Raw genomic sequence first — 27,861 nt, 5'->3', positions numbered from 1 at the left:
TGATCTAAGGCGTGCGTAATTCAGCCTTTATTTTATTTTCTGTAATTTTTAAACTTCATTTTTATCTTTTAATTTATCTTTTTCTTCTTTTGGCTGCCCCTCGGCACATGGAGTTCCTGGACCAGGGATCATATCTGAGACGCAGTTGCGACCTGAGCTGCAGGTGCTGCAACGCCGGATCCTTAACCCACTGTGCGGGGCCGGGGGTCCAACCTGCGTGTCCCAGCGCTCCCAAGACGCCGCCAATCCCATTGTGCTACAGCGGGAACTCCTCAGCCTTTATTTTAAAAGGATGGCTGCTAATGGCTCTTTTTCCGTAGCAGCGTGGAGCCATCCGTGATGAGACGTGACCATGTCGGAAAGCTAATCCCAGAGGTGTACGAGACAAGAGTGGTGGGGCAGACGGAGGCCCAATTTATTTAGGAAGCCCTTTGCAAGATCTACAGGAGAGATCTGAGCAGAGGCCCGGAGATGGAGAGGAGAACATGCTTCAGTTGATCCAGATGAGTTTGGGGCCAGATACGAGTGGCTGGCTTATGGAGGGGCTCATGAAGCAACGGAGGGCAGGAATCTGGGTGTTGAAGGTCATTTGACACAGACCCCCCGTGACCTCTCTGCCAGCGTTTGCTTGCTGATATCCTGACACCTCTGCAGAGGTAACGGTGGTTGGGCGTCCAGGGGCAAATGAGGCAGGGCTCTTGGCTGAGAGGGGGGCTAACAGAGAAGCGCTGCCACCGACAGTCTCTGGATCCCTACCAGCCCGTCCTCAGTGGACAGAGGGTCAGGGGGGGTGCATTTCTTCCACCGTCATTGAAACCAGGATTGAAGAAGGGCCGAACGGGTCCAGCGAAGGCACATTCTGAGAAGCTGTAGATGAGGGAGCCGTGGTCACTGATGTTGTAGAAGGAGACGGTGCTGGCATCGTAGTCCAGGAAGATCCCAACGCGGCTCGGAGGCACCTGAGGGTAGAGGGGAGTCTGGGTGCAGGTGCCAGCCTCATATTTTTGTTTGTTCCACAGCCAGATGGTCCAGAAGCCATTGCTGGGGTTGAGCAAAAAATGTCCCTTCCTCTTCACGGAGTCTCGACACACACCCAGGTCCCAGGCCTCCTTGCCGGCCACATCCACCTCCCAGTAATGTTTCCCAGAGTTGAAGTGCTGGGCACCCAGGACCATGGGGTAGGTATCAAATCTCTCCTCGTTTTCGGGCACTTCCTGCCGGGTCTCTCCAAGCCTCACTTGTCGCCGATTCTCTGAAAGGACGAGCCACGGACTGGCCGTCAGTGGGTCCAGAGTGATGTGCACTGGAGAGAGAGGCCCGTGGTCAGGCTGGGAGAGCGGGGGGGATTCAGTAACCCTGAGTCCCGGGTGGGGGATGAGGAGGAAGTGACCCCCCGCCAACTCCGCCCCTTGCCCTGACCTTTGGGGGAACCACCTCCCCTGTCTCCACCCCCGCCCCGCCTACTCCCACCTGCCATCTCTCCCCGACCCTGGGAGGCACTGGGCATCCCTGTCGTCCCCTCTGCTCCTGGGCAGGCCAGTCCCACACCGCTGGTGCCGGCCTCACCTGCATATGACCTCAGCATCCTCTTAATCCCGGGCACATAGCACAAGATGCTCAGGTCTGGGAAGCCGATGTTCAGCTCCTTCAGGTTCCAAGACTCACTCCTGGGGGAAAAAGAGTTAGAGACCCCCTCTGCAACTCCTAAGGAACCCTCTCCCTATTATCACCTCTGCGGATGACTGGTAATTCAATGCAAATGTGCAAACTCCTCCCATGCTGCTGGGGTCCCTCGGGGTGGAGGGCGAAGGGAGGTAGGATGCAGTTTCCACCCAAGCACATCCTGTTCCATTTTTACGTTCAAGGCATCTGATACAGGCTGCATCACTTCCCTGAGGGACCTCATGCTGCGGGTCTTACCCAGGGCCCGTTCTGGGAGGTTTGAAACTGGTCAGGTTCTTTTTAAAGCAGCCCCAGCGGGCCGCAGACTCACAGCTTCCCTGCTGGTCAGAACCTCACTTGGTGAAGATGTTACACTCCAAGGACTGGGCACCTCGGCAACGGAGATGTCCATTAATCAGCCTTCTGAGACCAGAAACTATTTCAGCGAGAACTGGGTCTTTGAGAACAGGGAGAAGGATGGGGAAAACCTCAGTGCTTTTTTTTTGGTCTTTTTAGGGCTGCTCTCATGGCATACGGAAGCTCTCAGGCCAGGAGTCAAATTGGAGCTGCAGCTGCCGGCCTACAATCCAGCCACAGCCACAGTCTTGCAGGATCCAAGCTTAATCTGCGACCTACACCACAGCTCATGGCAATGCCAGATCCTTAACCCCCTGAGCGAGGCCAGGGATCGAACCTGCATCCTCATGGATGCTAGTTGGGTTCGTTTCTGCTGAGCCACAAAGGGGCCTTCAAGGGCACATTTTTAAACCTGAAAACCTTTCCCACAGGTGACTATGTTTCCTGCCACCTTCTCCTCCAACAAAGAAAGCCTCTCCTTACCTTTCCAGGACACTCTTCACCTCCTGAGGAGAAAAGAGACAGAGAGTAAGCTCTGGAGTCACTGGATGATGACAGAGACGTCAGTCCTGTGGGTGATGCGATGCCACCTGAGGACCACAGGACACTTCTCCGCCCCATTCCTCTCGGCCAAGGCCCGAAAGACGTCTTGGACCAGCTTGGAAGCAAAGGTGTGTGTGGGCACTTGTGGGAGAAGCAGAAACCCAGCGTGGGTGGGACCTCCAGCAGGGGAAGGAAGGGCCATTTACAAAGTTGGATGCAGAAAAAACTAACATTAAAAAGACCAGATTCTCGGTGGGGGTTGGGGAGCGCAGAAAGGGGCAAACAGCCCAGCCTGGCTGAGGTCCCAAGGTGACCCCTGAGAAAGAATGGCCACGAGAGGATGCCCAGAACACATAGAAACTGCTCCCACTGTGGCCTTGAGCTGTTCAGGGTGCTCTGTGCTGCTTAATGCTGCCCCCATTGTGCATGTGAAACCAATATGCCTGAGAATATTCTGTTGCAGGTGGGTGGGGGCCGTTACCTGGGAACTGGCAGGCTCCTAGGCTCGGACAAAAGTGCCTCAGAAAGCCCTGCTCAGGAGTTTGTGCTGTGGCTCAGCAGAAACAAACCCGGTTAGTATCCGTGAGAACATGAGTTCGATCCTGGATAGGTCAGGAATCTGGCATGCCCATGAGCTGTGGTGTAGGTCGCAGGTATGGCTCAGATCTGGCGTTGCTGTGACTGTGGTGTAGGCTGGCAGCTGTAGCTCTGATTCGGCCCCTAGCCTGGGAACCTCCATATGCAGCAGGTGCGGCCCTAAAAAGCAAAAAACAAAAACAAAAAACAAAGCTTTGCTCAATGCTGGGCAGAAGCAAGGTTTAGATACTGAGATGCTGGGAAGACAGAGCCACCAGGTCAAGACAATCCAGTCAGCCTTTTGCACAAACCAGAAGTGGCCTCATGACCCCATCTGATGGAAAGACGGTGAAAAGGTGCAGAGAAAAGAGGAACCAGAGAAGGGTAGAGAAGAAGGAACTTCTGAGACCACTAGTCCCTAGTTTCCCAAAGTGAGGCGAGCGTATCATCGGTGGATAGGAGGTGATTTCACGTAGAATACGTCGGTGAGTTTGTCAGAGTTACAGACTTCCTGTAATCTTAGCTCCACCTCTTACTAAGTGAACTTGCTCAGGCTGTTCAGCCTCAGTTTCTCACGAGCTTCTTAGTATTGCTGCCCCTTAGTTTTCTCATCTATGAAATGAGGCTAATAGGAGCATCTGCCTCCTTGCATGGGGGATGGAAAGCCCGGCATGTTACATGTGCTGTTTAAGAATTTGTGGTTATTAATATTACTGCTGTGAAATAAACTAGAAAAATATCAGTAACATGTCACCACATGATTTCTTGACTACTACTGCTTAGGACAAATTTCCTTTTAAACTAACTTTATTCCGGTAAAAGAGTGAGACAGAGTAAAGAAAAAATAACATGCTGAAGTCATGAGGGGAGTTCCCAGAAGGAGCAGAAAGCATAAAGATGATGCATGTATGACTAAAGCCCGGGGAAACCCTTGGTATTTAGCTGACTCCCTCTCCTTGTTTCCAGATGGAGAAATTAGGTCTAGAAAAGGAGAATGACTTGACTTAGCGTCTCGGAGAGAATTGGTGGCAGGGCTGGGCCACCGTCTCTTAGTTTTTTGTTCAGTGTCTTTAGTTATATTACATTTGCAAAAACCTTCCCATAGCCAAATATTCCTCTAAGAGCCTTACTGGATTCTCTTATTTAACTCCCACAAAAGTCCTCTAACATAAACAATATTATAATTTCCACTTAATTAATGGGGGAAATTTGATCTTCAGAGAGATGAAGGTACCTTCTCAAGGTCATGAACCTGGTCTGTGCTACAGCAGGCACTTACAATGCCCATTGCTTTTCACTGCTGCATGGCACATGTCCTCCCAAATTTGTACCCTTCCGCGTCCTGAATGCAAACCACTCATAGTCTGAATTCCAGTTTGTTTCATTTAAGAAGATTCCAGGGACTGAGTTTCTCTGTGCTCTGAAGGTAGCCCCGAAGAGCTCTGGCTTTTTTTTTTTTTTTTTTTTTTTTTTTCTATGGCTGCCCCTGCTACCTATGGAAGTTCCCAGGCTAGGGGTCAAATCTGAGCTGCTGCTGAGGCCTAGGCCACAGCCCTGGCAACACCAGATCCGAGCTGCATCTGCAACCTACACTGCAGCGCGCAGCAGCTCTGGATCCTTAATCCACCAAGTGAGGCCAGGAAGTGAACCCGAACCTGCACCCTCACGGACACTGTGTGTCTGATCCTTAACCCACTGAGCCACAAGGGGCGCTCCCTCTGGCTTTTTTCAACTTCTCCTTGACTCTCGGGGTGGGGGGGGGCTGTCCTCAGGCCTCACCTGTAGCAGCTCCAGCATGGGGCCCCGACTCCTCCGCTCCAGCTCTGCGATCAGCTCCTGCAGGGCCTGGCTCTGCTGGGCCAGCCTGGCTTCTGTGGCCCCCAGGGCTTTCAGCTGTTCCCGCTCCTCCTCCTCCAGCTTCTGCAGCTGCCTCTGCTCCTCTTCTGCCAGGAAGTTTTTCTGCCGGACAAACTCTTCGTGGATCCTCAGTTTGTGGGCCTCAACCTTCCCCTTGGGTGTCAATGGAAAGAAAGAGGTGTTTTGGTTTTTTCAATCAAAATCTCCTAAGCTTTGGGAATGGAGGTATCCATATCTACTTGCCTTCCTTGTAGACTCATCACTCTGGCTGTGTCTGGGAATAAACACACATCTGCAATTTTGCTGGGGAGGTCAGTGGGGGGCTGGAGCTTCTTCCACTAAGAGGGGGAGGTTGGGGGGGGGGCGCTGAAGCGTCCTGGACTAAGAGGGGGAGTGGCGCTGGTGGGGAGAGCACCGGAGCTGCCCTACAACCACGGCAACATCAGCCGACAGTACCAGGGACTCCTCAACCTTCTTCAGGTCACCGCCCAAATGTGCCCCTTTGTCCTCTTATCCCAGCGAGTTGCAGAGGGAGCAACCCCGTCCCCACCCCTAAAGCCTCGCAAAGACAAGCTCACTAGTCCACTCCCAAGCCCTGGGGGAAACTGGGCTAGTCTCTGCCTGCCCTCTCCTGCTGTGACCAGAGAGGGACGTGATGACACGAGATGACCTCTCTTGCCGCCACAGCCTGACTCACCCTTCCCGGGTCCAGGATCTCTTGGCCATGAGCTCCTCCCACTGTCTCTAGTTCCTGACCCACCGCTGCCCAAGCCCTGGAGCAGAACAGGCCATAGCTCCCGCGACACCTTGCACCAGGAACAGCACGCCGTCAAGAAACCCCTGGTCAGGCTGGTTTTCCTCCCTCAGGCCTTGATGGCTCCTTAAGTCTGTCCTCAGAGCCCTTGTCATGTCCCGACAGGCCGAGCCATCGGGCATTCCTCCTGGGACTCCTCGGTTGCAGACACGGGGCCCTGTGCTGTCATCGCCTGAGACCGGGCTCCAGGAATAGGAGCTTTGGGGTCCGTCTTGTCCCCACGCATTCTCCCCAAGACCCCCTGTCTTTGCGTCTGACTGGAGTGCCCGCCTTTTGGGCACCGTGCTTTCCTGCTCCCTTCTCTCAAGAGACCCAGGGCATGGCTGGTTTTTGGAGACTGACACACGGGGACTCCCAGTCTTCTGACGGGCATAGCTATGCACAGAGCTCTCAAGGCCAGGACCCTGGACCCTCCCCAGGCTTCTGATCTAAAGTGCCCTTCAGGACATGCCCCTTGCCTTCCAGGCTGCTCTCTTCGTTGCAATATCCGCTTCCAGCTTCTCAGCCTGCTCCTGTTTATTTCTGAGTTTCTCGAGTGCCACCTGGAGCTTCTCCTGCAGAGAAAGACAGCGGGTAATGCCCAGTCAGACCAAAAAGTAGGGTGGGGGCGCACAAGGTCCGAGAGGATCCTACTGGTCCTTAGAAAAGCCTGAGGCGGGGAGGAGGAAGGGTGAGCCTCTGACCGGGGTGGGCATTCTGTGATGGGAAGACTCTGGAAAAAGCCTGATGTTTCTTAGGAAATAGAGGTACCCTGTTGGCGTGGTGGGGGTGGGGACACATTCGTTCCTAATTAACCAGGAGGCCACACAGAAGCATGGGCCTTGCAGCCTTTTCCCACAACAGACGCCCTGCTCCTGGGCAGTGGGAAAATCGTGCCAAGATGGTGGGTCTTCCCTTAAATAGGACATAGAAGGCAGGGGATCCCCTTCCTGTCCCCAACCCCTCAACTCCACAGGTGACTCGGTCCCACCCCCAGCCCGGGAGAACAAAGTGCTTATCAGGGCCCCACCTTCTTCCTGCCTGCTCGTGCCCAGGTGCCTCCGGGCTAAGGCCTCACCTGGTACTCCTGAGCCGCCTCCTCAATGGGGACCATGGTGTGGTCCCGGTGTTTCTGGGACTGGGAACACACCCAGCAAAGGACCTTCCCATCGTCCTTACAGAACAGGTGAAGCTTCTCTCCGTGCACCGCACACAGCTCCCACTGCGGGCCTTCCTTGACCCCCTGGCTCATCTCTTTGAGGTTATCCACCATGTTGGCCACCTGCCGATTGGGCCGGAGGTTCCTGAGCAGGAAGTGCTGCCGGCACACAGGACAGACGCTGCCCCCATCCTTCCCAACCTCGGAGATGCATTCCTGGCAGAAGCTGTGGCCACATTCGATGCTCACGGGCTCCACCATGGGATCCAGGCAGATGGAGCACGTGACCTCATCCCACATCCTTGCCAAGGGCAGTGCTGAGGCCATGGTGCTGCCGGGCTATGAAGCAGCGCTGGGGAGATCTCGGGGTGGCCTAGCGGGGAGGGGAGAAAAGGAAAGAAGGCGATGAGAAGAGCTGTGTGAGGAAAACAGAACAATTCAAAGGAGACCTCGAGGGAGCGTGAACTGGAGGGGCTGAAAACAAAGGTAACAACGACGTCGACCTGAGTCACAAGGGCTTCTCCTCCGGAGTCTGGTCCAATGAGCCAGTCAGACAGAAGGGGAAACTGAGTCCTCAAAAGAGATAGCAAAAATTGCTGGGAATCTGAGATCAGGCTGCTTACAGTTCCACTTTCATGTCTATCTCTGCTGAAACCCTCCACGCCCAGGCTTACCCGTCCATCTTCCATCTCCAGCCACTGGTCCTCTTGCTCTGCTGAGAAGCTAATCCTAATAGCAGTGACCACTTACCATGCCCCTTCCCCCGTGCCAGGAGGCACATACTTCACATTCCTCGTCATTAATCCCTGAAACTTGGCAGGAAGGAGCTATCTATCACCCACAATATGAACATATAAATAAGTATATATATACACACACATCTGCACGTGCACATATTTATCCATATGTGCAGGTGTACATACCTATGTGTGTACACACACACAGACACACACACACACCCACACATGTCTAAAGAGCACTCCCCCACCTGTTCCCTCAGCTTCCTGAAGCAGGCACCTGTCTTTGTTTCCTCCAGGGCACAGACCCCAAAACTTCTAATACCCTAAGCAACCCTGCCCCTGTCGTTTCCAGAGGGGACTTTTGTGGATGGGCGTCTCGGGGATGGCAGGCCTACCCCGCCCTGGGCTCCGGAGGACTTGGAAGTCGGTTCACAGCCCAGCCTCCTCCCGGGCGGACGGCAGCACGGGGAAAACCGCCGGGTTAGGGTCGAGGGAACCCTGCGCCCAAGAGGGCTCTGGGGCTGCAGAGAGCTCGGCTGCAAGGGGCTCTTCAGATCCGGGGCAGCGGAGAGAGGTCCCCCGGGGAGGCCTGGGGTACCCGGGTCTAACCGAGTTCGTGAATCCACTCACCTTTTCAAGGGACTCCGCAGATAATAGCTGGCTCCAAGTTTCACTTTCGATTTCCCGCATTTCCCGTCGAGCGCAAGTCTGAAAGGAAGGGGAGGGAAGGGGCGGAGGCAGAAGGCGGGAGGCGGGCGCGCTGAGCTGCGGCCAGTGTCAGCGCCCCGGGGCTAGGATGGCTCAGAGGCTCCGCAGCATCCAGTCCTTGCTTTGCGCTCCTTTCCATGTCTCGCTGTCTAGTGGCCTCAAGTAGTGTGACTGCTCCGTGGAGAGGCTGCTCTCTTTGACTCGGGTGCTTAGCCCCGGCCTCCGTACCGTGCCACCCAGAGCTGCTCTTAAGGAGTTTGGGGTGGACCTAAGGAGCTCCGGGGAGCTCTCCCACAAAGGCCACCGTCTCTAGGGAGTTCCCTTCATGGCTCAGTGGTTAACCAACCCGACTAGGATCCATGAGGATGTGGGTTCCATCCCTGGCCTCGCTCAGTGCGTTAAGGATCTGACCTTTCGGTGAGCGGTGGTGTAGGTTTCAGGCGCCGCTGGGATCTGGTGTGGCTGTGGCTGTGGTTGAAGGCCGGCCACTGTAGCTCTTATTTGATCCCTAGCCTGGGAACCTCCATATGCCACAAGTGTGTTCCTGAAAAGCAAAAAAAAAAAAAAAAAAAAAAAAGGCCAGTTTCTCTCTCCTACTTCAGGAAAAAATTCTTTTTAGGAGATGCGGTATTTAACATTGGGGAGAGAGGGATTTTTTTTCTGCATTTCTCCAAGGTGGGTATCACACCAGGGAGTGGGAAGAAGGGACCTGACATTTATTGAGCACCAACTGTAAACTTCTCACTGAGCTAGGGGTTTTCTCAGGTTTATTATTATCAGTTTTAAAATTTGCAGCAAAATACACATAGCATTCACCATCTTAGCCATTTGTAAGTGTCTAGTTGCGTGGCATTAAATGCATTCACATTATTGTATGACCGTCACACTATCCACACACAGAACTTTGATCTTGCAAAACGTGAACTCTGCCCCCATTAAACAATAGTTTCCCATTCCTCCCTCCCCTCAGCCCCTGGCAACCACCATTCTGTTTTCTGTCTCTGTGAGTTTGACGTTTTCGGTGCCTTACGTAAGTGGCATCCTACCGTATTTGTCCCTTTGTGACTGGTGTATTTCACATAACCTGAGATCCTCAAGGTTCCGGAGATCCACTGGAGCCGGTGACAGGACTGCCTTCCTTTCTAAGGCTGAATGATATTCCAGCGTCTGAGTATACATTTTGATTATCCGGTTATCTGTCGACGGATGCTTGGGGTGGGTGGCTTCCGCCTACTGGTTAGGGTTAGGGTTAATACTGCTGTGTCAGGTTGTTTGCTTTAAGCCACGCAGCGACTTAGCAGTTGAGTTATTGTCACAGGAGAGGACACTGAGAGTAAAGGGAGTGAAGTGACTTTAAGTGACACGGTAAACCATGGTGCCTGAGAGTTAAAAGTCCAGGGAGGACCCTTGTGTTGGGGACAGCTGGGAGATAACAGGCTGCCTGAGAGTCCAAGCAGAGGCTGTAGGCGCAGCTGATAGGTGTGCTCATGTGCTGTAGAGAAGGAAGATGGTGAGGCTGGAAAAACTCTCACTTCCTTCCTACTCATTTCTTTTGTCCCCATATAAAATAAATATCGGGAGTTCCCGTCGTGGCTCAGCGGTTAATGAATCAGACTAGCATCCATGAGGAGGCAGGTTTGATCCCTAGCCTCGCTCAGTGGATTAAGGATCTGGCATTGCTGTGGCTGTGGTGTAGGCCAGCAGGTGTAGCTCTGATTCAACCCCTAGCCTGGGAACCTCCGCATGCTGTAGGTGTGGCCCTAAAAAGCAAAAACAAATGAAAACAAACATCAACTGAACTTCACTTAATATTTTCTATAGATTTGGGAGACCTAAAGACACTCCATGCTTCTTTGAAATTTCCAATTCTGTTTTTAAGAGAATTTGCTCAGTGAAAGGCCAGAAGTTGATGTCTTAGGTCCAAGTTGTACCTCTGTGTCTCTACACTCAGATTTAATTCCAAGAACATAATCCCAGAAAGCAAAGTGGGAAACAGTAAAAAAAATAAATAAATAAAATAAAAATAGAGGGGACATATGCAAATTTTCAGTCACTCAGAAAATGATCTGCTTCCTGTCCCTTGCAGCCCCCCCGTGGTTTCCTACAGGCGTGGAGTAGGGAGGGGTAGACAGGAGCGTAGGTCTCGTGATCGGGCAGATGTAGGTTCGGTGCTAACTCTGCTCTTTTCCAGTTACCTGCCATCTCCCTGAGCTTCAATTTATGCACCTGTTAAATGAAGATGTTCATATATACACCCAGGGTTGCATCGGTACCTGCTCAATAATGTGCACACAGATCAATTAGCATAACATATGCATAGCTGTCATTTTTTCCACCTTTCGAGTGGCTATGGAACCAAAGTTTTCCCTCATCCCCGATGCTCCTCATTCACAGCCAGTACTTGAATCCTTCAGGCTTCTTTTCCTGGTGAGGGGACCCAAATCTTCATTCCTGAATGATCGGTATTCTTAATGTTCCTGTCTTCATTGCACTGGCCATTGTTAATTAGGCATCTTTCCAATGTCTGTTGTGGGTTTTGGGCACCGTCTTCCTTGCCCCCATTATGTGCTAGCAAGTCACATTCTCCTTGATAATAGGGATGAGTCATTCCAGCTAGTATAGAAACCCCATCCTCTACCTTTTCAGGGTTTAAGAAGCCCCAGAGAGCCCGGGGACAGTGGCAAATTCCTGTTTATTAGAGCCAGGTTTTCTTACTCTGGTGGAAGAAGTTTCCCTTTCTTAACTAGTCCCTTCAAACGGGGCCGAGCCTCTGTTAGGGGATGGAAAGAAAATGTTTTGTAATTGAGTCACTAGTTTGATGATAAACAGGGGCTGTTTCTCCCTCCCCTTCTTGATTCTCCGAAGACTGTGTTCATGATGGATATGAAAAAATTGCCATCATATATTTTGTTGTTGATTTTAGACATGTGCTAGAGTTTATGGGACACCCTTCCCATTGCATGCGGGGGGGGGGGTGTGTGTGTGTGTGTTTACAAACTGCTGCCGTACCTGAGCCCTCAGCAGTACCTCCCAGCTTCTAATGGCTGATGATGCCCAGTGTAAGACCACTACCTTCCAAGGGCAGTCCCGTTCCCAGAGTCTTTGACGGTCAAGTGATGTTGTTGGCGACCCTGATGGTGAGGTCTGAAGATGATGGTGCTGGCAGAAGCAATGTCAGATGGAGAATGGATCTGTCTCTGGAAGAGTACCAGTTTTGTGAGGATATATTACTTTTGGTTCAATGTAATTCACGTGCCACTAGATTCTCTTAGAAGTAGGAAAAGTCAGGTTCAGAGCTGCCTTTTATGGGCAGGTGTCCATTGCAGCTGGGATACAAGCTCTGCCTGAGTATGGGTTTCTCCTCAAGCTTGTCTGTTGACCACTCCTGATAAGGACACTTGTACAGAAACCCACACAAGCAACAGGTGACTGGGACAGAGGCTGATCAACAGCCACAGAACGGGTGGTCTTATTTATCTGATGACCGAGTGCATTCTCCAGTGGGTATGCACATGGGTAAAAATATTTCCAGTGGGTATGCACATGGGCAAAAATATTTCCACTCTGGACCCTTTCCTAGAAGTTCTGGGCACGCTTCTACCCATAACTCTGTTATTCATCTCTCAGTGTTTTTCAGCCCTGGACCCACAGACCGACCTGTAAAACATGGTTGAGGTGGTATACATATATCACATACATCAATTCATCTTTCTTATTTCTTTTTGCTTTTTAGAGCTGCACCCATGGCATATGGGGGTTCCCAGGCTAGGGGTTGAATCGGAGCTGCAGCTGCTGGCCTACACCACAGCTCACAGCAACACTGGATCCTTAACCCACTGAGTGAGGCCAGGGATCAAACCCACCTACCCCACAAGTCGGGTTTGTTACCACTGAGCCACAGTGGGAACTCCCCGGTTCACCTTGTCTTTCAAGCAAAGTGGACAACTCCCTGCTTCAAGTTCTGTCCAGTGGGAAGATTTTCCTTCACCACTGTCCTTCAGGGTGATATGTACTTGGTTCTAATCTTGTGAACCACCTCAGATTCTTTTTTTAAATTAAATTTAATTTTTTAATTTTGACTAAAAAATTTTTTATTGTTATTTCCCCAATTTTTTTTCCTACTGTATAGCCTGGTGACCCAGTTACACATACATGTATACATTCTTTTTTCTCACATTATTCTCCATCATACATGACTAGATATAGTTCCCAGTGCTACACAGCAGGATCTCATTGCTAATCCATTCCAAAGGCAATAATCTGCATCTATTAACCCCAAGCTCCCCATCCATCCCATTCCCCCCGCCTCCCCATTGGCAACCACAAGCCTATTCTCCAAGTCCATGATTTTCTTTTCTGTGGAAAGGTTCGTTTGTGCCATAGATTAGATTCCAGATATGTGATATCATATGGTATTTGTCTTTCTCTTTCTGACTTACTTCACTCAGGATGAGCATCTCTAGTTCATCCATGTTGCTGCAAATGGCATCATTTTGTTCTTTTTTATGGCTGAGTAGTATTCCATTGTGTATATATACCACATCTTCCTAATCCAATCATCTGTCAATGAACATTTGGGTTGTTTCCATGTCTTGGCTATTGTGAATAGTGCTGAAATGAATATGTGGATGCATGTGTCTTTTTTAAGGAAATTTTTGCCTGGATATATGCCCAAGACTGGGACTGTTGGGTCATATGGTAGCTCTACGTATAGTTTTCTAAGGTACATCCATACTGTTCTCCATTGTGGTTGTACCAGCTTACATTCCCACCAACAGTGCTTTTTATTGGAGTATAGTTGAATTACAATGTTCTATTCATTTTAGGAGGGTAGGAATAACATATACACACTACTTATAAAAAAGATGATTAATGAAAACCTACTGTAGAGCATAGGAAAATCTAGTCAAAAGTTTGTAATAACATATCAGAAAAATGAATGGATAGATTTACAATCACTGCATGATTGAATCCTATTACACCTATGGAATTTTCTGCATTTATCACCTATGACCCAGACATTCTGTAGAAATTCATAACTCTTTTTTAATGTATATAGAATTTTCTTTTCTTTCTTCTTTTTTTACAGCCTTTCCTGTCTCCTGTGGATATTCCCAAGGCTGGGGTGAATTGGAGCTGCTGCTTCACCTGATTCTTTTGAACCTCTCTTAATCTCTTGGCATCCTAGCAGTGTTATCAGTCTGTACACACAGTTTTGGATTTGAATGCGACCTCACACTGCAGGTCATGAGATCCAGATTTCTGAGAAGCTGTTATAGGCAAATGACACAAGCAAAAATTGTAGGAAGTTAGTTCTCCATGAGGTGATCACTGACAGCAGAGATAGGGTGGGACAGATAAATTCCCCTCCTTCCTCTCCTAGGGACTCCTTCCAGGTCGGGTTCCTCCTGGCAAGTCCTCTGACGAGCAAACCCCGCTGGCTGAGGAGTGTCTTTTTGAAACTCATGAGGAACTATTGTCCAGCGTGATCATGCGTTACATTGCATTGTTTTGCATTTTTCCTCGCCTCACTTCCCTTCCCCCAATGCTGATTGTCTCACTTCTCTTTTTTCTTGCTCCCATTGCCTACTGAATAAAGGTCGATAATTTAATCCCTCCTCAGGCTCATCTAGAGGATCTGGTCCATCTTCCTTTGATATTTGCAATCCCCAAACCCAGGTAGAAACCAGACCACAAGGGAGCCTGGGAAATCCAGCATTCAGGAATTAACCTCTTGCAGTGAAGAGAGGGGAGTGCTATATTGAGAGCAAACATGCAAATGTTTAGTGTTTTATACATATCATCTCATCTATACCTCTCCAGGTAGTCTTATCGTCTCAAGTTTATAAAGTGGATCCTGACGCCTTTAACGTCTAGGAACCTAGAACAGAGTACCTACTTGGAAATTAAGGAGTTTAATTAAATTCTGCTTGATTCTATGCACAATGATCTCTACTACAATCCAGGCCTTTTGTTTTAATATGTTTAAGGCCAACCTGCTCTTAGAGTCTCAACTCCTTCTCCTTGTCCACTAAAGCAGAGAGCAATGTACCAGTTTAGGTTTTACCCATGCTTTTACTCTCTTTTAGAAGCATAAGCTTCAGAGCAAAGGATTGTGCTCAGTTCATCTCTGGGTAAAGTATAATGAATAAAGGAACCCCCATTTCGTGACCACGTCAAAGACTATTGGATAGTGTGGATTTTATTTGCTTTGCTTTGCTTTTTAGGGCTGCATGTGCGGCATATGGAAGGTCCCAGGCTAGGGGTCCAATTAGAGCCAAAGCTGAAAGCCTGCACCATAGCCACAGCAACGTGGGATCTGAGCAGCGTCTGCAGCCTACACCACAGCTCACGTTTAGAATGAGTAGAACAAGGGGCAGTCTCTCATAAGCAGATAGAATTGCTCTGAAGTGTCTCCTGTATACTTCCATTTACCATTTTCTCCTCCATCCCTGGCTTGAGAGAAGACCTGGCATTAGCCGTATTTATTACTTTGAAGATAAAGAAAGCATCCTAAAATTAGGTGTGAGAAAAGCGAAAGAAAATATTTCATCAGAGAGAGGTGAGTATTTCAACAAAACAGTTAAGAATCTGTTCAAAAGTGATCTCTTTACATCTAGAAACTGAAGCATGAAAAGTATCTAAAATCTCAAATATAGAACTACCATATGACCCAGCAATCCCACTCTTGGGCATATATCCAGACAAAACTTTCCTTATAAAAGATACACACACCCGTATGTTCGTGGTAGCACTATTCGCAATGGCCAAGACGTGGAAACAACCTAAATGTGCATCGACAGACGATTGGATTAGGAAGGTGTGGTATATATACACAATGGAATACTACTCAGCCATAAAAAAGAACAAAATAATTGCATTTGCAGCAACATGGATGGAATTAGAGATGCTCATCCTGAGTGAAGTAAGTCAGAAAGAGAAAGACAAATACCATATGATATCACATATCTGGAATCTAATCTATGGCACAAATGAACTTTTCCACAGAAAAGGAAATTATGGACTTGGAGAATAGACTTGTGGTTGCCAATGGGGAGGGGGAGGGAGTAGGATGGACTGGGAGTCTGGGGTTAATAGACGGAAACTATTGCTTTTGGAATAGATAAGCAATGAGATTCTGCTGTGTAGCACAGGGAACTATATCTAGTCATATATGATGGAGCATGATGGAGGATAATGTGAGAAAAAGAATGTATATATGTATGTGTGACTGGGTCACCTTGCTGTACAGTAGAAAATTGACAGAATGCTGTAAACCACCTATAATGGAAGAATAAAAATCATTTAAAAATAAAATTTCAGTGAATGGTAAAAGGGTGTGTGATAGGTATGGGAAGGCTTGCACTGGGGTGCAGCTCACGGAGGACAGAGATTGGCTTGCGGTCAGAAGGACCGTTTGGAAAACCCCAGCATCTCTTAATGGCAGAGAGAACCTGGAAATATGCTGTTCTCTAATCTGCAGGAAACTCGGGAACCTGGAGTGGAATAAAGAGGAGTTAGGTCTCACGGATCTGGAGAACAAACGAGTGATTCCCCTTGTGGGTGAGGAGGCAATTTGGGGGCGGTGGTGTGGAAGGGACAAATGATTGGGTGTAAGACAGGCTCAAGGATGTACTGTACAACATGTGGAATTTCGCCAATATTTTGTAATAACTGTACAGGAAAAGCAACCTTTCAAAATTGTATACGAACTAAGCTAAACTATCCAAAGAGGAGTCAGAACATCCTGTAGCCTGTCACCTCTACGTGATCTTCTGTCCATGGTGGAGAGAAAGGAAGCAGGGACAGCTGAAACCAGTGAATGAAAACCTCTGACCTTTTACAAGATAACTGACATTTTTCAAGACTCTCAAGGTCCTGAAAGCCAAGGAAAGCCTGAGAGACCCTCACAGACCAGAAGAGACTAAGCAGACATGAGACGAATTGCAATGTGGCAGCTGCATTGACTTCTGGAGCAGAAAACAGACACTGGTGGGAAAACGGGAGAAATCCAAATAAAATCTGAACTTTAGTTAACAGTAATGTACCCATATGAGTTCTCTAGTTTGGTATATGTACCATGTTTACGTAACATTACAGAAACTGGGTGAAGGATATGTAGACATTCTCTATGCTAACTTTGTAACTTTTCTGTAAATCTAAATTTATCCTGAGATAAACTATTTATTTTAAAAGACCCAAAACTCTAAGAGGGGTGGAGGAAGTGTGGCATGAGGATGGGCTGTGCAGAGGAGTCCAAGCAGATTCCTGAAGCCTCTTCTCAGTTTCCTATTGGAAGGAAAGGGAGCCTGTATGGAGCTCAGATGATGCACCAGTACGGATCCCACGAAATAACCATTATTCCTGGTTTACAAGAGAAGCATCAAAAGCTCAAGGAGTTAAAGCCATCTGCTCATTACACACATGTGCTGAGAAACAGATCCAGGAATAGAGAGCAGCTTTTCTGCTCTCTCACGCTTGATGAAAGCACTCCGCGGGTATTAACAGGTGAGATGTATTGCTCCATCATTATAGCTTTATTTTCAAGCACCTTCATTCCCTAGGCACAGACCTAAAGTTAGATACAGAAAACTTTTCTCCTTTCCAACGCGCTCCTAATATTTAAAGCACTGAGGCATGTCTTTTTGGTTACGTGCCTGATTTCTCCTTCTCTCTAGAAATGGAGATTCCTTGCAGGCTCTGGAGCCCCAGAAGGTCAGACCGCGTACCAGTCTCTAACCAGCCTGGTTCCCACCCGCCTCTGGGTACCACCTGGCTACTTGGGGGTGGGCTCTTTGGGAGGAGGCATACTTTGGTTTCTTTCTGGTGCCCCTTAGCAAAAACCATCAGGATGTAGGGCTCGATGCTTCCTTTCAGGTCCCGCCGCTGCCTGGCCCAGCACTCAGGGGGCTCAACACGTTCAATTAAGAAAATCTCCTGTTTTGCACCCAGAATCCCAGCAGACCTGTTATTTCTCTGCTTCCACCGGGAGGATTATAAAGGCCTGGTCTTTATCGACACAGCAAACAATGCTTTTCACAAACAGAGGTGCCGTGGAGAGGAGACGCAGGCTCTGGAGTGATGGTGAGTGCGGGGAGCCGGGTGTCAAAGCCGGGCCTGGGGGAGGGCCCGGAGCCTGGAGGCCTCGCACTGCTGCCCCACACCAGCGTTTTGGCCTCTTGGCGGCACTGAATGGTCTCTGCTCAGGGCAGGCAACTACCCTCCAGGTCTTTCCATAACCTGAGAGTTACCTCAAGGCCTCTGCTGATCCTCTATATGACATAATGAGCTTGGGTCATACCTGTAATGAGTTCTTATCACATCCGTGTCCTTTTTTTTTTTTTTTTTGGTCTTTTTTGTCTTTTGAGGGCTGGACCTGTGGCATATGGAGATTCCCAGGCTAGGGGTCTAATCGGAGCTGTTTGTTGCTGTCGGCCTACACCACACCACAGCAACACCAGATCCGAGCCACATCTGCAACCTACACACCACAGCTCACCGCAATGCTGGATCCTAGCCCACTGAGCGAGGCCAGGGATTGAACCTGCAACCTCATGGTTCCTAATTGGATTTGTTTCCGTGGCACCACGACGGGAACTCCCATGTCCTTTTTGAGTTTGACTGTTCCTTACTGAGAAACATGGTCATCCCATGATGAAAGGAAACACTGCTGCTTCCCAGGCCCCAACCAGCCAGCCAAAGCCACAGGACAAGCTCCTGGGGATGCCAGCTGCAGGGGCTGCTCCTTGCACAGGCTGAAACTGATGGATTTCCTGCATATCACTGCGGGGCTTCTGATTATGGGCAAAGAGACTCAGAGAGGATAGGCTCAGCCTTGATCTGGGGTCCATCTGCAGGACCAAATCCTAGCCAGCCTGTCCTCTGTAGTTTGAACAGGTGTAGAGGGGTGACTTTCTAGCTCATCCTTAGCAAACTTGAGAAGGCTGGCAGCTGTGTAACAGCTGATCAGGGTTAGCATTTATTAAGGGATTATTTCTTGACGAGCTCATTTAACCTTAGCACAACAGTGTGAGAAATTCCCCTTTTATAGGTGAGAGCATTAGGACATAGGAGGGTTAAGAAATGTGTCCAGTGTTATACAGTTAATCAGTAGTAAGACCAGGATTTATATCTTTATTTTTTAAAAAAATCTTATTTTTTGTTAGAGTATAGTTGATTTACAGCTATAGTTGATTTACGGCATAGTGACCCAGTCATATGTGCGTACACACACACACACACACACACACACACACACACACACATTCTTTGTCTCAGCCATCTTCCATCATGTTTTACCCCAAGATCCTGGACATAGTTCCCTGTGCTGTACAGTGGGACCTCACTGCTTATCCATCGGCATGGATAAGGCCAGGATTTAAACCCAGGCAATCTGGGTAGAGGGTACCTATGTCTGCTCATGCTGCCCACCCTGGAGCAGATACCTGTAAGATGCCACCTGTCCCAACCTCTGAAAAGCTAATATGAGGAGATGCATGATTTTAATGGAACATCCACTCCTGGTGCTTTTCAGACATTCAAGGAAGGTACCACATTTGCAGATGTCTCAGCTCCTTAGCAGATTTATCTGTGTTAATCCAGGAGGGAAAGGCACAGAAGCTGGGTTACAGCATATTCACAGGTACCCATGATTGATAACAAAGAAGTCTGAAGCCAGATTGATACTATCTACCTACCTAAGTACCTACCTGCTCTATTACTTATTTAAAATTAAATATCACTCAATACTTAGAGACATTCTTGATCCATTCCAGACGCTGGCATCTCTTCATGTATTGCCAGGCTTCCCTAGTTAATATCTAATCAAAGATTTGGTTGCCAGCTTTTAAATGAGGCAGCACTTTGAAGGTGGGATCTGAAGGGGATCTATCGCATAAACACATTTAAAGAGATTAAGGAAGGATAGACTTGTGGTTGCCAAGGGGGAAGGGGAGGGAGTGGGAGGGACTGGGAGTTTGGGGTAAATAGATGCAGAATGTTGCCTTTGGGATGGATTAGCAATGGGATCCTGCTGTGTAGCACTGGGAACTCTGTCTAGTCACTTATGATGGAACATGTAATGTGAGAAAAATAATGTACACATGTAGGTGTAACTGGGTCACCATGCTGTACAGTAGAAAAAAAAATATAAATAAATGATAAAAAAATAAAGAGCTTAAGGAAGGAATTTTCAAAAGACTGATGGGATCAGATTTATCTAATAATCACGATTTTTTTTCCTGTATGAATCCCAAATCTATAAACAAACTAAAGCCTTTTAAGGAACTCCAGCTTTATGCCTCAACTCATATTTCACTGCAGTTTCGTTGCTAGTTTTCAGGATTTAAGTCTTGTGTTAAAGCAGTGGCTCCTGAGCATTTCTTGGTTTGCATGCAGTGGGGGAAGGACATGTCCCCACACATCCCTAGAACAGAATAAAGGTTCAAACTGCTGGAAAGCTGTAGGAGGTAGAGGGGATCTGAGCTGTTTCTGGGGAGCTGGAGACACTGCAGAAGGGTTGTGACTGTCCAGTTACAGGTGCCTGCCCCAGACAGGTTCATGCTAGGTGTCTTCCTGAGTAAAGCAGTATTGGTGCTCAGCTTGGCTAAAGCACAACAGCATCCTGAGCATGGCGAAAATGTGGGTCCCCAGCTCCCGATGGCCTTTGTTAAGCTGGGGCTGCAGTGCCAGAGCTTCATGGTCCATAACCTCCCTTTTGGCCCCAGGACTCAGCTGGCAAATCCAGAGGCTTAAAGCCTTACATCCCCTTGGGCATCTGTTGCCATAGAAACCTTCTTGTAGGAAGAGGGTCTCCAACCCTCTCTCTCTCAACTGGGTCGCTTCTTTTTGGTGGCTCATAGTTTGGCCACGAACCACTTAGGGGCAGACTTCCCTGCTTAGGAAATAGAGTCTTGGCACTGTTCATGGTCTTTTGGAACCTGATGAGTAAGATGGTAGAAGGGCAAAGAGGGTAGTTTAATTTTTTCCTCTTGCCCTTGAAAGGGTTTGCTCTGCAAATTCTTTCTCTGTCTCTCCTGCTCTTTCTTTCTCTCGCTGTTTATTTTTGCACATATGGTTTTATTACGTTGCTCCTTTGCTCTCTCAGGAGGAAGTTCTTTCTAAGCCGTGAGCTATAATTAAACTCACACAGTGGTCAACACAGAAGTTGTCAGTAAGTGCATGGGCCCTTTATAATCTTAGAACTCTTCTACTGGGAACTTCAAGGATTGATGCATATGAGCAGTCAGGGAGGAGTTAGGGGCAGTAAATGAGGAGATTTCATAAATCTGTAGTCGTATTTCATCTACTTTGGGGATGGCAGTTTACAGCTCTCCTAATATTAATAACCATCATAGCCAGCTGACAAAGGCAGTATAACCCAGGGCTTCAGAATATGGTCTCTGGGAGTTCCCGCTGTGGCTCATCAGTAATGAACCTGACTAGTATCCATGATGATGTGGGTTCAATCCCTGGACTCACTCCGTGGGTTAAGGATACGGCATTGTCATGAGCTGTGGTGTAGGCATCTGTCCATTCCCGAGCACTCTCATCACTAAAATCTGTGAAAATAATATTTGACTCTTAAGATCAAAATAGATATTAAATTGAGACTACATGCAAAGCACTTAGCACAGTGCCTAACACATAAGCACTTTAAAAAATTATGACGAGTATTTATCAAGTATTTACTGCCATATGAGGCAGGTGTTAACTTTCATTCCCATTTTGTATATAGGAAAACTGAGGCACTCAACTTCCTAAGATCCTGAAGAAAGTGGATGAGTCAAGATTTAAATCTAAACTTTTTTAAAAAATCTTTTTAGGGCCACACCTGAAGCATATGGAGGGTCCCAGGCTAGGGCTCAAATCAGAGCTGTAGCCGCTGGTCTACACCACAGCCACAGCAATGCCAGATCCAAGCCACGTCTGCGACCTACACCACAGCTCACGGCAACGCCAGACCCTTAACCCACTGAGCAAGGCCAGGGATCGAACCTGCATCCTCATGGATGCTGGTCAGATTCGTTTCCACTGAGCCATGACAGGAACTCCTGTTTGTTTTTTTACATGATAGGTGTGCAATGTTTTGGTGAACCCCCTGTTACCCCTGCAGCAGAACAGGGAGAGGAGACACAGCTTTGTCTTCTATCACAAACTGACTACTGGATTCTTGGGTCTTGGGTGCGGGCGGGCTGCTGCAGGCAACTTGGCGATTGCATCCTGTGTGGAAAGGTTGGAAAAGCTGGGAGTGATGGAAGCAAAGAAGCTGGCTGCACTGATTTGAAGATCACTTCTCTTAGCAGGTGACTTCACTCCTGGCTCAAACCTCTGCATCTGCTTTAAAGAGAGATGGGGTTGGAGGGAGGGGGACAGAAAAACTGGCCTTGAAATTATCCTGAGGACGAAGGATCTAATAACCACGAAGTGCCAAGATGCCTTTTCTTATATGGAGCAATTAGGCAAATAGCCTTTTTCTTTTGCCCAGCCTGGACTTAAATCCTGGATCCATCATCCAACATCATGACCTTGGGAAAGTTACTTTGCTCGTCTTGGCCCGAATTTCTTCATCAGAAAATGAAAAATATCCCCCATGGTTAGGGGATTTAGTAAGCATATGTGTAGGAAGCATTCATAAAAGACAAATGTGTTATGGTGTAACTCTTACTGTTACTGAGTAAGAAAATAAACTTAGGACCCTGAAGACGTGTCAGAAAGCAAGGGACGTGGCAAAAAGGGAAAAAAAAAAAAAAAAAAAGGTAAAAAAGCATAAGGCAAAGTGGATTTAACTCCAGCGCAGTAATGCAGGGATCTCCAGGGACTTCAGAAAAAGGGGCTGTCCAAGGGCTTGAGCACGTTCTCTTTCTCTGATGGGACTGTGGGCAGGTGGTTGTCCTTTCACTCCACTGTGGACAGAAGCTTTGTGCAAACCATCTGATGCCGTATGGGATGATAGTCTGTGAAACCATTGCTCACAGGTGGGCTCCTGTATACGGACTAAGTTGTATCCAGAGGAAAAGCCTCCGATTTGGTTTCCGGCCTTCCAGTCTTGCCTGGCAGTTTGGGAGACGTGTCCTAAGGTTTCTGCTAGGGCACGGCTTGGAGAATCAGGGCTGATCTGGGATCAGGATTGTTCAGCCTGGAGCACGGTATTCTGCCTGAGACTCAGCCCCTTACTGTGGCGACGGGAGGTAACACCATACTCAGTGTGCAGCTGTCGGGTAACAGATGATGACAGGTGCTCTTCCTGTCCTTACGGAGAATCATCATGGGAAACTGGTGGAATCACACCTGCTCACATTGGAACAAATACGCACGTTCCTTTAGGGTCTCCTGCCTTCCGTGGGCGTTCCTTTGTATATGCCGTTTCCTGACACAGTGCTTGACACATGATGGAAAGTCCGTTGAGCAAGACAGCAATTACAAAACATAAACCAGGAGTTCCCATCGTGGCGCAGTGGTTAACGAATCCGACTAGGAACCATGAGGTTGCGGGTTCGGTCCCTGCCCTTGCTCAGTGGGTTAACGATCCGGCGTTGCCGTGAGCTGTGGTGTAGGTTGCAGACGTGGCTCGGATCCCGCGTTGCTGTGCCTCTGGCGTAGGCTGGTGGCTACAGCTCCGATTGGACCCCTAGCCTGGGAACCTCCATATGCCGCAGGAGCGGCCCAAGAAATAGCAACAACAACAACAACAAAAAAAAAAAAAAAAAAAAAGACAAAACATAAACCAAACCATCCTTCAACAAATAGACAGAAGCTTAAACAAAGGGAAGCAGATGGGAAGAGTATATACTTCATGATTCTTACAGGAAAAACTAATTTGTGGTGTTAGAATTCAGGACAGTGGTTGTCACCGAGAGGTTGGAGGGGCTGGAAGGGGTCATGGGTTCATGGGGAGGCTGGCAGTACTGGTTCTTGACCTGGGGGCTTGGTACGTGGGTATGTGCCCTTTGAGGCAGTTTCTCAGGTGTTACATTTAGGCGATGTAGGTGTTTCTATGCACATTTTATATTTCAACTAAAAGCACATTTTAAGGATATTGAATATGGTATATTTGTGCGTAGAAAGATATGAGCAGCATTTTTAGTGCTTAGGGGAGAGGTGACTTAGGAGGCGACAGAGCAAGGATGAGCAAGGTCCTTCCTGCTCTGGACCCTCCACAAAGATCTTGCTTCGATCTGATCCTGTGACTTCAGGGACCAGTGAGCATCATGAAACAAGTCCTGTTAGGAGACACCTCCCCGAAACAAGTCTGATGGCTGTGCTTCCTCCCCAGACCCACACGCACTTAAATGTTCATGCTAGTCTTTTCCTCAGCATTCTGATCATGATTCTAAAGGCAACGTGGAAGGCCAACCAGAATACAGAACGACTGAACAACGTGGGGTAGTTAGGAGGCTGTTATAATATCTGGGGAAATAATGTGATTTCAGGTGGATTATTTTCAATGGGATCTGAAAGGAAGAGATAGTTCACAGATAGTTGATTTGGGGAGTATATTACAGAGTGAGAAGAGATACTAGGTTTTTTGTTTTGTTTTGTTTTGTTTTGAGATTTCACGGATAACAGGAAAGGCAGGCAGGCCCAACAGGTCCTAGAGGGTGCGCTCTGGGAGAAAGGGGAATTACAGTTTGTAGGTTCCTCAGGACATTGGGTCTACAATGCAACCAACATGAAGATGCTCAATAGACAAAGGGAGATGCCATCCTACTGCGGAGGAAAGAGGTTTGGGAGGCCGCGTAGCCCAAAAGTGTTATGTGAATGATGGGAATAGACGAGCTTACACACTATGCTCTGGCTCCCTGCTTAATGTTGAGAAGCCTGGGGTTCTGGAAGCTCAAGCTTCTCCGCCTGGCTCTTTAGGTGGGGTCCCTTAGGACCTGTCAGCTCCACCCTTCAGCCCCCCACCTCTGGAGACCTTCAAAGCACTTGGTCCTATCATAACTGCTTTTATGATAAGAAGCCTAAAAAAAGACACGTAAGAGAAAAATGTCTTCTAATTAAATTCACGGCCACTGGACTGTCTCCAAGCCAGGGTCCAAAGAAAACGTGCAAGTCTCAGCAGCCAGTGAGGTGGAGGTGGGGTTGGAAGGAAGGAGCTTAACAAAGAGAATTCATGAGTTCCCGCTGTGGTGCAACAGGATCGGCAGTGTCTCTGCGGCACCAGGATGCAAGTTTGGTCCTTGGCCTGGCACAGTGGGTTAAAGGATCCAGCATGGCCACAGATGTGGCATAGGTCACAACTGCGGCTCAGATCTGATCCCTGGCCCAGGAACTCCATACGCTGTGGGGTGGCACAAAAAATTTTTTAAAAAAGGCAGTTCATCTCAGTTCCCATCGTGTTTACCAGATGTAGCTTTGGTGAACTCTTGGATACATCCTCCAAGCCAATCCGCCTTCACCAGAGAGAAATTTGCTACCATTGAGCCCATGGGAAAGAATCTTCAGGCCCCAAAGGATTTTCCAGAAAAGAAATATAGAAAATGTTGATTCTGTCATAGCACCAGAGGAACAAACAAGCAGCCTTTTCAGAGGATGGTTTTGGAAATACATCTTTTGTTTGAGTGTGTCCTTTCTGGTGCATTTGTTAATAGACGGGTCAGCCTGTGGAAAACCCGCCTCCAAGAATAAATAGAATGGAGTCTAAACATGAAATTTAAACAGAAGACAATTCTCCTTTCTTCATTACTTAGTCTGAGAAGACACTCTGGGGATAGGTCTTGGACATAGCTAAAGTAACAACGGAGGCTGTTTGGGCCAGAGCAAGGATAGAGGCTGAGTGGCTGAAGCAGTAAGCGGAGATGAGCTCATGAAATTTATTCACTATCACTTTATTCACGGGGAAGATGAAATTATCTAGAGAATGGAGAGGAATGGAGCGCCTCGGAGGAATGGGGTTTCTCTCGTGGCCTGAGAAAGTGTTGTGGGGCAGCTCTTCGTGTCCAGTCCTTAGTACTCGGTAGGGACTTTGTAAGTGATGATCAGTTGAATGAGTGCCTCTCACTTACAGGATGGACAACGCTCTCCTGGAGTCACTACGCTCTCCTGCAACAGCAGCATTTCTGGCCATCCTACCTTCCTCCTCACCGGCTTTCCAGGCCTGGAAGCGGCTCATCATTGGGTTTCCCTCCCCATCAACCTCCTCTGTGTGGTTTCCATCCTGGGTAACAGTTTCGTCCTCTTCCTGATCCGCACAGACCCAGCCCTCCACGAACCCATGTACATCCTGCTGTCCATGCTGGCGGCCTCTGACCTGGGCCTCTGTGCCTCCACCTTCCCCACCATGGTGCGGCTCTTCTGGCTGAGTGCTCGGGAGCTGCCCTTTGATCTCTGCGCAGCACAGATGTTCTTCATCCACGGCTTCACCTACGTGGAATCTGGCGTCCTCCTGGCCATGGCCTTTGATCGCTTTGTTGCCATCCGGGACCCTCTGCACTATGCCTCGATTCTCACCCACTCTGCCATGGCCAAAGTGGGGGCTGCCATCCTGGGGAGGGCGGTGCTGCTCAATCTCCCAGGACCCATCCTCCTGCGGCGTCTGCTCTTTCCCCAGATCAGCGTCCTCTCTCACTGCTACTGCCTGCACTGCGACCTTGTGGGACTGGCCTGCTCCGACACTCAGGTCAACAGCCTGGTTGGCCTGGTCTCCATCCTCCTCTCGCTGGGCTTTGACTCCTCCCTCATCCTGCTGTCCTACGGCCTGATCCTGCGGACTGTGCTGAGCATCGCATCACCTGGGGAACGACTAAAGGCACTCAACACCTGTGTCTCACACCTTTGCATCGTTCTCATCTTTTACTTGCCCAAACTGGGGCTGTCTGTGTTGCACCGAGTGGAGAAGCACAGCTACCCGGCTCTGGCAGTGCTCATGGCCAACCTGCACTTCTTGGTTCCGCCCTTCATGAACCCCATCGTCTACTGCATCAAGTCTAAGCAGATCCGTCAGGGCCTCCTGAGGCGCTTCCAGCAGAAGAGGGTTGATGTCGCATAGAAGAGCCGGACACAGTGGCACACAACCTCCGTGGGTCAGCCTGGATCTTGGGATGGGAGAGGATCCTGGTGGAGAGTAAAGTTTTGGGGTGTCTGAATGGTTCATTCTTACTCTTGAGCCTTTTGTGGGGGCGCCATCAGCTTCTGCAGTTGCAGTTTTGGGGGACTGAGACCACTGAAAAGCATATAGAGGAGTCATCTTGATGATCCTCTCATTGCTCCGATCAGAGCTGAGCTATTTCAGACTCATAGGTACTGCAGCACCTCCTTGCCTAGGGGACTTCACCAAGCTCGCTGAGAGGATGTGTGTGCTTAGCTCTTTGGGCGGGCACTTCTATCCTCTTCCCCACTGGATTTTTGTCCCCATTTCCTTTCAAGCCAAAGGAAGAAGTATATTCCTATTATATTATGTACACTAAGAATATTATGTAGTATTATATACTTAGGTATATTATTAAGAAAGCTATAGTCACCTTAAAATTGGTCCTGTTCTCCCACATTGAACATGAACCAGCTCATATACCAAGAAATGGATCACGTAGGATAAAACCATACATGCTAAGTTCATCTAGCGTGTATTGACATCTTAGAGAGTGGTGCTGTTCTCTGGGTTCTTTTAACGTGGGTCTCTGCTTTGACATAGAGAGAAATGTTGGCAATGCCAGGCCCCTGAAAGCTGCTCAAGGACTATTTAGATTTCCTTATGATTAAGTATTTAGCATCATGATAATACGCACTTTCTAAGCCTGCATTAGCGCCCACAGGAGGGAAAAGCCCACATTTGGTGCTAGATTCCATGATTTTGTCTTTTAAGAAGGCATTTCTCTCAGGGTTTACTAATTCTCTGTATCTCTACGACTGCCAATTCCACCAAGTATGATTTGAAAAGATGTAAATATTAATTTTCACATGTATTCTGATGTCACTACTTAGTAACTGAATGATGGGTGGGCAATGTCCATGCATGAGACAGTGAAAGGCATCCCTGCAGCATTAACAACTCCCATCTTTCGGGTCTTTATTTTTTTTTTTCCTTCTTTCCTCGGGGTAGTTCTTTTTATAATTCATTTTTTTAAAAAATACCACTGTTTTGAAGTATGATTGACGTATAAAACTGTGCATATTTAATGTCTACAACTTGATGAGTTTGGAGATAGATCTACTGTACAGCATAGTTAACAGTTCTGTATTGCACCTTAAAATTTTTCCAAGAGGATAGATTTTAAGTGTTCTTACCAGAACAGAAAAATAAAAATAAATAAAAAAGCAAAAGGGAACTTTTGGAGGTGATGGATGTGTTTATGGCATAAATGAGGGTGATGGTTTAATAGATCCCTTAATTTTATTGGTGTCACCTACTTGATATTTTTGAGATGTGAACCCTATTAATCTGATTGAATGCTTATATCACCAGAGGTTGGGTAGGTTTACAGCAATGAATGTCCATGCTAGCCATTTGCATTTATTTTATTTTAAAA

At 48.2% G+C, this 27,861-nt stretch overlaps 2 protein-coding genes across 13 annotated transcripts; one reads left to right on the top strand and one right to left on the bottom strand.

The window, feature by feature from the left end:
* Positions 1–12: 12 nt before the first annotated feature.
* Positions 13–8,373, bottom strand: TRIM21 (tripartite motif containing 21). 8 transcript variants are annotated; one of them, XM_084974124.1, is made up of 7 exons: positions 7,936–8,373; positions 6,867–7,320; positions 6,268–6,363; positions 4,918–5,148; positions 2,503–2,525; positions 1,567–1,667; positions 13–1,303 (listed from the first exon to the last, which is right to left on the bottom strand). In XM_084974124.1, exons 2-7 carry the CDS (start codon positions 7,272–7,274, stop codon positions 753–755), a joined length of 1,410 nt encoding a protein of 469 aa, XP_084830250.1. In that variant the 5' UTR covers positions 7,275–7,320; positions 7,936–8,373; the 3' UTR covers positions 13–752.
* On the top strand, positions 2,315–27,655 carry LOC100518622 (olfactory receptor 51G2-like). Of its 5 annotated transcripts, none has more exons than XM_084975080.1 (3): positions 16,540–16,903; positions 17,348–17,479; positions 25,404–27,655. In XM_084975080.1, the coding sequence occupies exons 2-3, from the start codon at positions 17,477–17,479 to the stop codon at positions 26,382–26,384; spliced, it is 984 nt and encodes a 327-aa protein (XP_084831206.1). In that variant the 5' UTR covers positions 16,540–16,903; positions 17,348–17,476; the 3' UTR covers positions 26,385–27,655. The 5 variants fall into 5 exon arrangements, 4 of the variants coding, with proteins under 4 accessions (XP_013844953.3, XP_084831206.1, XP_084831205.1 ...); XM_084975079.1 differs by lacking the exon at positions 16,540–16,903 and adding an exon at positions 16,962–17,110; XM_084975078.1 differs by lacking the exon at positions 16,540–16,903 and adding an exon at positions 16,962–17,110 and having other exon boundaries at positions 17,273–17,479.
* Positions 27,656–27,861: the final 206 nt, after the last annotated feature.

The sequence above is a fragment of the Sus scrofa genome, chromosome 9 (genome assembly GCF_054392235.1).
Source record: "Sus scrofa isolate SSC_HxYL_T2T_F1_AM1 chromosome 9, Sscrofa_HxYL_maternal_Yorkshire_Landrace_v2.0, whole genome shotgun sequence".
In the NCBI taxonomy this organism is placed as follows: domain Eukaryota; kingdom Metazoa; phylum Chordata; class Mammalia; order Artiodactyla; family Suidae; genus Sus; species Sus scrofa.
The sequence above is the reverse complement of the archived record's forward strand: the minus strand, read 5'-3'. Positions and strand labels throughout refer to the sequence as shown.